Here is a 12,022-nt window from a genome sequence, read left to right on the forward strand (position 1 = left end):
GCTCAGTTACCTCACCTAAGGTAGTAATGGAAGAGGAACGGAAAGGGAGAGCTACCAGGTGGGGAGGGGAGATGAACCTGAAAAGGAGGCTCGGCACCATCTCAAAAGCATACTATCGACAATAAAAAAGATATTTAATTAAAAAAAAAAAGCAGATCTGGGGTTTAGGGGCCAGAAAATGGGCCATTTACAACCTCTGAGAGTGCTGCAGAGAAGAAATAAGAAACCAATGAACTAATTTTAAAGAGTGGGTGATGAGGCATAGCTATTACTTGCCAAGATTTCTCTTATTAAAATTATAGTATTCTCTTTTATATTAAAAAAGGATATATGTTCAAAATACTAAGAGATAACTGAATACTTATAAGCAAATTTCCTTAAATACTAAAAGTAAATGCCTATTCATTGTGCATTCTATAAGAGATAGCGTTGACCTCGGTTTAAAATAAATTTATAAAAGTGGCAAAAAGTATATCGGCTTTATCAACGTTGATTCTATGGTAAATTTCACTATTCTACCTCTCTTAAGGTATCTGACCCACCTCTTTATATCCCAGCCCAAAAGTATGAAAATGTGTACTAATCCCTACTATTGCTCTTTCCAAAGCTAAGCTGATTTTTTTTTTTTTTTTTGAGGTGGAGGGGACATCAGTATAGCTCAGTAAGTGGTGATTTCTAATAAGGAGAGTGTGCCCAACCCTATGCCTGGGGAGAATGCTTCCCACATACACACACATGGATGCATATTTATTAGATAAATGAATGAACACCCCCACCCCCACCCCAAGGCTCCTTCCTCTCAGCAACCCTCCCACCCAGGGCAACCACTATCCTAACTTCTAATACCATAAATTGGTTTAGCCTGTTTTGTACTTTCATAGAAATGGAAACATACACTATATACTCTTTTGTGCCTTATGCTTAATTTTAAATTTAAGACTCAACCCAAATCTCAGACAATTGATTGAATCTCAGCTCAACATTGTACTGTGTGATTTTAGACAAGACTCTTAACCTAAGTCTGTTTTCATCCATAATAGTGGATTATAATAAGGTTTACCTAATAGAGTTGTTGAAAGAATTAAATGAAATAATGTACGTGACTGGTACATGGCTTCAGCCTCTATGTTGTCCTATGTTAGTCTGTGAACTTCTGGGTGGTGCAAGACCCCTGGGTTGTGCTAACCCAACAATTCCCTATAGTATAGGGGGGATGGGGAATCCACGCTATCCAAGTAGTGACCAACCATTTTCTTATTCTCAAATGAGTACCCACAAATAAAATAGTAAACTTGGCTATTGATCTCACTTGCGGCCAAAGGAGAAGATACGCAATTTCTATTACACACTTATTCATCTCCCCTTCTAGAACATCGGCTTCCTTAAGGAAAGGGTCATGTCCCATTTATCACAGTATCTCTAGGACCTAGCACCAGGTACTGTAAGCACTCAGTTAAGTATCCATTGCTAGTTGAAAGAATAAATAATTGCTAATTGTACTGGGGCTTAGGAAATTATGTCAGAATCTGGTCTAATCTTTTGAGCTCTGGATTGGCAAAATGACAGTAGTAAAATCAGAATAAAGTCAATTTACCCTCCCTCTTTCCCCGTGCTGGCCAGGAAAATCCACTCCAATCTAGCACATTCTGTACTTGGAATTAGAATAAGCACCCAGGTCTGAGACCTTCAGAAATAAGGACAGTGTACTACACTGCTTTCAATACTGAGTGCTCAAATTCAACAGCTTTTAATGTACTAATGCCAAGATACTACAAAGTTTTCAAAAAACTCTCTTCCCAACACGTCAGCCATAAATAATTTTTTTTTCCTGGTGCATTTCATCTTGGTGTGTGATGTATTTCACATATTCTTGACCATATCCATTGTTTTAAAGCAAGAAAGGGGGGAAAGTGTAATGTTTGGATGCAATTTCACTTGGTTCATTTTACCCTCCAGAACTTACTTAAAAATAAATTTTCACTTCTCAGAGTGAAGTGCCTCTTCAAAAACTACCATCTGTGTTATATTACAGTTAAAATTCTGATTGGCTGGCAAGCCCATCACTCTATAACTGGATAAATAGAGCAGGAAATAACATGATTATAAAATGAGCTATAAGATTTTCACAAAATAGTTTACTGACTATAAAGCAAAACTGGTGTCATGCAGATAACTAATAAACCAAAGCTATTTATAATCTGTTGCATAAAATAAGTATGGTTAATATTCTTCAAGTCATGACTAATTTTTTAAAATTCTTCAATTTAATACTTACTGAGATTTTCTAAGTACCCTGCTAGACACAGGAGCTATAGATAGCAACCCCTACTTTTCAAACCAAAGTCTAGTGGGAGTTTTATGGAAGCACCAAGATAATGAGGAAACGATTCATGGACCTGTGCCCTGAAGGTTGAGTAAGATGTTAATAGGCTAGGGAGACAAACGCAGTGATGCAGAGAGAACATTGCACACGCAGGCATGGAGACAGGAGCATGCGCATAAATGTTCTTGGAAGACCCAAGTCACCAGTCCAGATTAGGAAGTGAAGAATTATTTAGGCATCAGACAACTATGGAAGGTCTCTGAATATGAGAAATGTGACAGATCTGCTTTCTATATGTGTTTATGCTTAATACTAGAGGCTCAGTGTGTGAAAATTCATGCACTGGAAGGGGGATCCCTCAGCCCGGCCTGCCCCCTCTCACAGTCCGGGAGTCCTCAGGGGCAGGAGGCAACCTGGCGATCAGGGGAAGGCAATGCCCCATCACACCTCTGCTGCTGCCACTGCTGGCAGCGCAAGCCTTGGCTGGCCCTGGGCAGCTGGGGGACTGAAGGGACTGGGGGACTCTGGAGGCAGGTGCGCGGAGCTGAGGAGACTGGGCGCCACCATCTTTGAGGGCGGGGCAGTCAATTAATATATTCCCTCCTTATTGGCTGTGGGTGCCACTATCTTTGCAATGGCATGAAGGTTAGCATATTCCCTCTTTATTAGCTAGGATAAGAAGAGATCTGCCTTTTCCTCTCAGCAGTTACATTGCACACTGGTTTCATGTGTCAGTCTCACACACTTAATATAAGCAGTCTACTGAGAGGTAAACTCATTGCTGGCAGGTGAATCCATCAAATTTCTGAGCCTAGAAGGCTAAAGGTAACATCTGGATGAATTCACCCAGGCAATGTAGTAATGCACAGACCTGACTAGGGGACCAGTTGGCCTTGCCCAGGTGATGCCCAGGTGACACCCAGATGTCACTGAACGGTTTCTTCACATGTCGGTAGAATGGAGATCAGAGTGATTAAGTGAAATAATCCAATTAAGTGATTAAGGAATGGAACTAGAACAGTGGTCTTATGCAGGCTGAGAATTTACAACAGATTTCAATGTGAGGGGTGAGGGAAGGACAGGAGACTTCTCATTGGATGATCAAAGGGAAGGCCACACTACTAAGGGGCAGAACAAAGGCAGGGCAGGTCCAAGTTGAGAAAAAGAGGACATGATGCATTTCAGAGGACAGAGAGTCATATGGAACTATTGAAAGACAGTTTCAAGTATGGCTCAGAAAGAGGCTCAAGAATTGTGTTAACAGATAAAATCACCCATAAAGGAGAAAAGAGCTCTAAGGATAGAATCTTGGGGTGAGTCCTTAAGGTTCAATGAATAGATTAACACAAAAAACCAAAGGGAAATGAGCAATGCCAAATCAACTTGTACACAGATGCTTTATTTCTAATGTTAATAGTCAACACTGTAAGCGAGATTCTCTCGCAATGGAAAGTTTCCCCATACATCAAGAAACTCAATTTAGTCAGGGTAATTGCTGTATTAATATGAAAACCTTACAACGAAATACAGTATTATATATGTGTACCAGTTTCCATGCAAGTATGGCTGCTACATGTATGTCTGGCATTTTTATAACATACTGAAAGAAATTCAAATGAACACAACAGTATAAAGGTGACTTAAGATGCCTGACATGCTTAAGATTTTAAAAGTTCTTGCAAAAAGCAACAAAGCAGTTAACTGAAGGATTCAACCAATACCAACCCAAGTAGTACTATATCCAATAATCCCAGGCTTCTTTGCAATATACTACCTTTGGAATAATTTAATGCTTAAGAAAAATTATGCTTTAAAAAATATAGCTCTCCTAAGATATTATACTTTGGTGATTGGATACTATGTACATCCAAGGGCTACATAAATTAAAAATTAAAAAAAAAGAAAACAAAAAAATGAACCATTATGTGCTATTAGTTCAAGGCAACTAAAATTGAAATGATCCAGTATGATTTTGCTACAATCATCGGTTTTACAAAGTGAAATTTCTGTGAGAATTCACTAATTAGGAAGCAATCAACATACTTAACAAAGATGCTAAGAAGATTCCAATTGGTCCATCTGTTATCAACAAGGCATAATCTTAGTACTAGACATTTTCTTCACTTCTCACTACATCTGATATGCAACAATGAGCTAGTGGATTTAAATAGCTTAAAACTCTTATTAGGTCTACTGTTCAAGAGCTAGGCATTAAGATACTTAGTATTTCCATTTTTGTTAACATAGAGACATCAGAAAGTCTTAAGCTATTTTTGTCTTAAAGGCATAGTATTTTGGTATTTGCAAGAATCTGCCTGGTAATGGTTGATTCCATTAAGTTAACTTGAGAACCTGCCATCATTTGCTTTTTCTCTTTTCAAACAGTGCAAGTGGTGGTCGCTCTTTCCTTCTCTCATAGCAGCATACTTCAGGGGTGGAGAGGGAGAGAGTGTGTCAATTATAAATAAAAATTAAAACTACAGTGTACAATTCTATTTACCTGTCAGTGTTTAAGTTGACAGCACACTATTATATGCCTCAAAAATATTACATAAAATCTCTACACAAAAGCAAATAAAGACATTCTTTCAAGAAGAAATAAAATAAGTGCAAACACCTAAAACAGGCAACTGAAGCAACTGTTGTAACCTGTAGAGAAACACAAAACATTTTTTAAAAGGACAAAATATTTTTATAAATAAAAGATAATGTTCTCTATTTCTGAAACATAGAGTAAATATAACAAACTTCTAAGTGCAAACTGTTTTTAGGGACCAAAGTACCATATTATTTTTTAAACAAAATGCAAAAATTTCAAACACATATACAAATTACCAGATTAATTTATATGAACCCTCCCCGTATAATTTAAAAAGAAAATATTAAATTATTATTTAGTACATTTTTAGAACTACTTTGTAACCAACATGATTTAAAGGGCATAGTGCAATACTTAGGTAGATGTGACAAACAGTATAGATATTGTATTCTTTGCAGCTATAACTTACTACTGTTTCATACTTAAAAGTCAAAATTGTTCTTATGTTAGCTATAACAACAGGAAACAACACTGGCTTCTAGACACCCTGTATAGGTATAAATATCTACATTTAAGCTTTAAAAATGAAAATAAATTATAAAAACAGACTTCTTTCCAATTTACAAAGTTTTCCTGCTCCGATATACTGTACAATACATTCAACAAACTCCCAGATCTTCTGAGACTTATGGAAGAAAATACTGACTCTTTACAAAATAAAAAACCCTTTTCCATGCATTTTGTTTTCAGTACTATGCTCAAATAAATACATTTAACACTGTAGTTAATTTTATTGTTTTTGAAAAATACCAAAATTTAGTAGTGCAACGTTCTATCCTTCAACTTCCTTTCCATTGTGTTTCTTTGTAAATGGTAGGCTAAGTAAATCAGCACGTTGGCAAAAGTACTTCATAAAACCATGTGTGCTTCCCATACATAGACTAATTTCAGAAATTACACATACTCTGTAACAAAACTGCAGCATTAAGAGAGTAACAACATATATCTTCTGAAGAAAATATGTGAGAATTTGCTTTTAGAATATCCATAAACAGTCTAATATGATTTTCCCATCTTGCTCTTTAAAAACAATTTTTAAAAATCTCATATCTTAAAAGATAAATTACAAAACTTCCTACCCCTTAAGCGGCTTAGCTTTCTGCCTGCTTAGTATGAAAAAAGATGCAAACCGTTTTAGGGCTGTATTAAAACCTTAAAAACAATTAATTGACACAAATTTCATTGCAACCTAATTTAGTATAGGCTATACTAAGGGAGTGGGGCATTTCATCAGCTTTAATAACAATTACAGTATGAGAGCTCTTGAAGTGCTGCTGGTAGCTGTGTAAGTGCTCAGATATCTTCTTGCTTGTTCAGTCATGATGAGTTGGTCTTCTGTCTTCCCATAAACCACTGTTTCCCATTCACAGTTTGACTAGAGAGGAAATATTAATAGTAATGTTAAACTTACTAAAACAATTATCCATACTACTTCACAATTACACGATCAAAAGTTAATTATTTTAATTGATTGGATATTTGATAAGTAGTTATAAAAATGTTTGGATAATGGCATTGTGATTCTTTTTAAATAATGTTATGCTTTAAAATTACATACTGAAATATTTATGGTCATTTCTTTGGCTATCTATATTGTTCACACGCCTGTGGAGGCAGTTTAAAAGCTTTATGTCTTGCAAAGTAAGAAATACAGTCATAGCACAAAGCCAAGTTTATGTTTGTTTCATGTGTTTTATGCCCTTATTATGAAGATTATTACCTTACAGGTATGACCTGCTGTGTAATGAATTTTCCTGAAAAGCTTTGTATTAAACACTAGGAAATCAAATTATCTTAAATGAATTAAGAGAATATGCTGCAAGGCTCTTTGAAGAGCACTGGCTCATGACAGACATGAGGTGGCTATACTTGATTGCCAAAGATGTTTTCAAGGAATGCTTAAATGTCAGGGATGCTGGTGCTGCAGTCATTGTGGTATAAAGGAAACTTCCTCCTCAATGAACTCTCAAGTTCTCTGGTTTGAATTCTTAGATAACATAGTAAAAAATTTCCAGCATTCATTTGCAACTACATAATGGCTGCATAGCAACAGGAAAAAAAAAGGACTTTGTTTTACAACTTTTGAGCCAAAAAGTTCACTGGAAATCATTATACCAACAAAATCAAGCTGCAACTGATTCCAACCACTTACCCTTTCAAGTAGCAATTGGGGCTATATTTACGTGTTATAGGAAAAGAGGTGCCAGAAGTGAATTTAGATATCTTTAGTTTAAAAATGAAATAATACACACACCAATGTTCATTGCAGCATTATTTACAATGACCAAGATTTGGAAGCAGCCCAAGTGTCCATCAGTAGATGAATGGGTAAAAAAGCTGTGGTACATTTACACAATGGAATACAGTAGTACAGCTGTAAAGAAGGATATCTTACCTTTTGCAACTGCATGGATGGACCTGAAGAGTATTATGCTAAGTGAAATAAGCCAGTCAGAGAAAGACAAACCATATGATTTCACTCATGTGAAATCTAATGAACAAAATAAACTAGCAAACAAAATAGAAACAGACTTATAGATACAGAGAACAGGCAGGAGGGGGGTTGCAGGGCTGGGTGAAAAGGTGAAGGGATTAAGTAAACACACACACACCTCATAGACACCAACAACATTATGGTGATCACCAAAGGGAAAAGGGGTGGATAGAAGTAGAAGAGGGTAAAAGGGGTATAAATGGTGATGAAAGGAGACTTGACTTGGGGTGGTAAACACACAATACAATATAATACAGAAGATGCAATATAGAATTATACACCTGAAACCTATATAATTTTATTAACCAATGTGGAAAAGAGAGAGGGAGGAAGAGAGGGAGGGAAGAAGGGAGGGGGGAGGGAGGGAGGGAGGAAGGAAGGGAGGAAGGAAGAGAGGGATGGAGGAAGGGAGGGAGGGAGGAAGGGAGGGAGGGAGGGAGGAAATGAAGGAAATGAAGGAAATGAAGGAAAAAATGAAATAGTGATTAGGAAATCACCAGACAAGTCTCTCGCTACAGTTCCAATTGTTTAGTTTATATGTGGCCTGATAAAGAAGTCCCTCAAAAGCCCAAGTCTAGTTTGAGTGACAAAATAATAATGAATGTTTAGTTACTGTTATAGTCAATGTCTAATTTAAAAAGAAAAAGCATAATTTGTGATCAGTAAGTCCAAAGTGATAACTGAATAAACAATAATGAAAATCATTAAAAGAAATTTATAAATTCATACCTGAAGATTCTTTTCCAATGTGACAACTTTGGAAGTGTTAGGGTTTGGTTTCTTTTTATTAAGTGTATATGTTTTGTTGGTTGAATTTATATCTTGTTTTTCAGGAGTCAAGTTGCACCTATTGTCATGTATTTCCAATAATGGTATCATTAATAAAGATGTTGTAAATATATTTTCTGACTAAGAGAGAGAAAAAAGAAAGAGGAAAATAAAATAACTAATTCAAAAACAGTGACAAATAGAGGGACTACTGAGTAAGGGTAGTGGAAGCCTTGTTAATTTTCCTCTAAGAAAGTTTGACTCCGATGAAATTTCTAGTAATGTAGTAGAATTAAATATTTCAGAAATGAACCAAAGATAAATACTGAAATTTAAAGTTTTAAGAACTACCATTTTTTTTATATCATACACAAAAGAGACTCAACTCCTCTCAAAACAAAAACATATAAAAAGCAAGGAAGTAAAAAATAAATATTCTCTACAGTTACATGCTTCTTTCTGAATTAAGCAGAATAACACTAAAGGAAACTTTATATGACGCTCTAATGAATAGAACACAATGAGTAAGAAACAAGAAGCACTAGGACTCACAGCAACCATTATTTTTAAAAAGCTTTACAAACCTGTGTGTCTGGAATGTCTTCAGTCAATAGTTGAGGACCTGGTTCTTCTTTTTCCCAATTATCCAAAACTAGAGATTTTCTGACTTTCTTCACGGAAGCAGTATGCTAGAATGAATAATTTACAATAAAAACATATGGCAAAGTCACTTGGCCATGATAAGGTTTTTATTAACAATGACACCAAAAGATTACCTCTTGTTTGCAGCTTTTGTAAACAGGTTCATCTTCTTCTTTGAGGAATATGTCCGTTCCAGTTTCTTCTTTTAAAACTTCCCGAATATCTTCTTCCAGAAAGGCAAGTGGCTGTGACTAAATTGTTTTTTAAAGGGTTTTTAAAAAGTCTTTTATACAAATTCCTTTTTCTCCCATATAAAAACCCAGCTTTTATACTTTTTATTAGTGGCTTAATTTTCTCACAGTCCCCTTTTGATACATAAGTTGAATAAATTAATCAACTAACCAGTTTTATGACAAAACAATATTGTACCTTGTAAGCATTAAATGAAGTGTGGCACTTTTTCACATATATATGAACTATTGTTGCCTGCACTATTATTAAAATTATTTTTATTAGAAGCAACTAATTAAGCACATTTTACTTAAAACTTAGTTCCACCAGATTTACTTCTATTGTCTCTTTTATCTTCACAATAACCCTCTGGAGTGTGTTTTATCAACTCCATTGAACAGAAGAGGAAACTGAGCCTTAAAGAGATATCCTGATCAATCAATTTTAAAAGTATTAGGAAAGTGCTTATGTATATTAAAATTATTTTATTCTACTACAGATAACTACTGCTGAAATTACAAAAAGAGCTCTGCTGACACTTGGTTTGCTCTCTCTAGATGATAGAGCATAAAGTAAAAATTCACAATAGCCAAGCAAAGGCTTATTTACACGTCAAAAAAGAAAGATTAACACAAATTCAAACTTATAAGAGATAAAATTTTTATCACCTTCAGTGAACAGCATTTTTAAAAATGTTAAAAACCAAGGATAAAAATAAAACTTTGTTTTTATTAAAATTAGGAAAATTCTTAAAAAGAGTATACATACCACAATCTTTAGCGGTCCATATTTTTTCTCCTGAGCAGCTAGTGCATTTTTAAAAGGAGTAGGAGTTCTTGGTGTGGTACCCAATATAGATCTTCTGATCGTAGGTGTTCTAAACCTATCCAATCATTTAGATATTTGTATTACAATCAAAATTTGTCTTCATAGGAATTAAGGCAAAGTCATGATAAAAAGCACACACTAATTTATCTTGCATATACACATGCTTTATTTAAACACTAGGGGCCCAGTGCACGAAATTCATGCATGGGGGGAGGGGGGACAGGGTCCCTCAGCCCAGCCTGCACCCTCTCAGAATCCGGCCAACTGGCTCATAAGCGCTCGCCTGCCTGCCTGCCTCATCGCCCCTAACCACTTGCCTGCCTGCCTGATCACTCGTAACCACTTGCCTGCCTGCCTGATCGCCCCTAACTGCCTCTGCCTCAGCTGCTGCGGCTTCATCCGGCAGGACATCTGGCTGTCCAGTCTAATTAGCATATTACGCTTTTATTATTATAGATTACAGGACAATTGTAGAGTATGCCTGCTTAAACTAATTCTTACTCCAATCAATTATCTTAAAATAGAAAAGAGAACTAATGTAGGGGAAAAAAAACACAGTAAAAATGTTGTTTTGCTTGAATTCAAAGTTTTACACTACATTTAGCTGGTTTTCAGTCTCCTAAGAATAAAATGTAAGGTGATGATTTTTTTTCAGTTCTAAGTCCCATATGGATAGGGATTATGATATGTGCATAAATGGATAAAATGTTAATCTATTCTTAAAATCTAATCTTCTAATTTTCTCTAACATAATTCTTTAATATCTACTTACCCTACATTTTCCTTTTGATCTTTGGGAGTTGTTTCCTTATGAAGAGGAGTTGTAATAAGAACTTTCTGCCCACAAATAGGGGTTGATGTAAATGAAGGATTCTCTATATTAACTTGTTCATTTCCAGAGCATGTGTTGAAAAACTAAAAAAAAGAAGAGAGTTTATAGACAATTTCTAGAACATAATTCTATTAAACTGATAAAATTTTCAAATTGTTTCCCAATTTTTCTTAGAAAAGGATTGCCAATAATACCACATTTACATTCTACTCAAGGAAAATTAAGCTCCAGAAGGGCAGGAATTTTTGTTTTGTTCATCACTGCCTTCCCAGAAATTAGAACAGTGTTTAGCACATAAAAGGCATTCAAGAAATAGTTGTTTAACAAATATTCAAAAGTTAAGAAACAGTACAAAACCTTTAAAACAAGATGTTATCAAATAAGAATCCAGAAACCATAAACAGCTGCTGTGTTAAATGTAACAGTTTTGCACAACAGTGTAACTGAAAAAAAGTTTTATTCGTTTATTAATAAGTTATCGTAAGTGTCCTTTTCTATGAGAATACTTCGAATTCAGAATAATGCTTTGCTGATGAGAAATCCAGCTGTCTGGCAAATTTACTATTTACAACACAGCTCAGAACCTCCAAGCAGCCAAAACTGGTATCACACAGTCTATTTTCCAAATGACACACTTTACTCACTGGATCTTAACTTACATACAACTGTGAAGTACTAATTTATTTTTGTAGCTAATAGATTAGAAATAGAGGTAGAAAGAAGTGGAAATTGCCATACGGGATGAATTTTAGCTCTATCACTTTCGGATCCTAATATTTGAAAAATATTTAACCCTAAAATTAGCAGTCAAACCCTCTTAAAACCCTGCAGCAATGCCCATCCTATCTAATAAAGAGGGAATATGCTAATTGACCATCACGCCTTCACAAAGATGGTGGCCCCCACAGCCACAAGATCGTGGTGCCCAGTCCAGATGGGTCCGGCTGCTCCGTGCCCCTGCTTCCGGAGTCCCCCAGGGCCCTCAGCCCCCCAGGGCCGGCCCGAGGCACAGGCAAGCCTCAGATGTCGGCTGCTCAGCCGCCCAGGGCCGCCCAAGGCTTGCGCTGCCAGCAATGGCAGCAGCAGAGGTGTGATAGGGGCATCACCTTCCCCTGATCACTGGGTCGCCTTCTGCCCCTGAGGGCTCCCAGACTGTGAGAGGGGGCAGGCTGGGCTGAGGGACCCCTGCCTCCAGTGCATGAATTTTCATGCACCGGGCCTCTAGTCAATTATAGGATAAAATTCAAGCTCTTTGCCATTGAATATAAGGTCTTTATAATCATGTCTCACCTTCTCAGCCACTTT

At 36.3% G+C, this 12,022-nt stretch overlaps 1 protein-coding gene across 4 annotated transcripts in view; it reads right to left on the bottom strand.

Annotated features, from left to right (window-relative positions):
- Nucleotides 1-3,677: 3,677 nt before the first annotated feature.
- Nucleotides 3,678-12,022, bottom strand: part of MYBL1 (MYB proto-oncogene like 1) — a 32,950-nt gene continuing 24,605 nt past the window's right edge. For 2 of the 4 annotated variants that reach the window (XM_079795996.1, XM_079795995.1), the window contains exons 11-16: nt 10,658-10,800; nt 9,826-9,940; nt 8,961-9,077; nt 8,769-8,873; nt 8,146-8,325; nt 3,678-6,297 (exon numbers count right to left, since the gene is read on the bottom strand). In XM_079795996.1, coding sequence (XP_079652122.1) covers nt 6,169-6,297; nt 8,146-8,325; nt 8,769-8,873; nt 8,961-9,077; nt 9,826-9,940; nt 10,658-10,800 — 789 coding nt within the window. In that variant the 3' untranslated portion in view covers nt 3,678-6,168. The remainder of the gene's footprint in view (nt 6,298-8,145; nt 8,326-8,768; nt 8,874-8,960; nt 9,078-9,825; nt 9,941-10,657; nt 10,801-12,022) is intronic. The other 2 variants (XM_079795998.1, XM_079795997.1) reach the window with 1 other exon arrangement.

This window comes from Cnephaeus nilssonii (genome assembly GCF_951640355.1).
Source record: "Cnephaeus nilssonii genome assembly, chromosome: 18".
NCBI lineage: Eukaryota > Metazoa > Chordata > Mammalia > Chiroptera > Vespertilionidae > Cnephaeus > Cnephaeus nilssonii.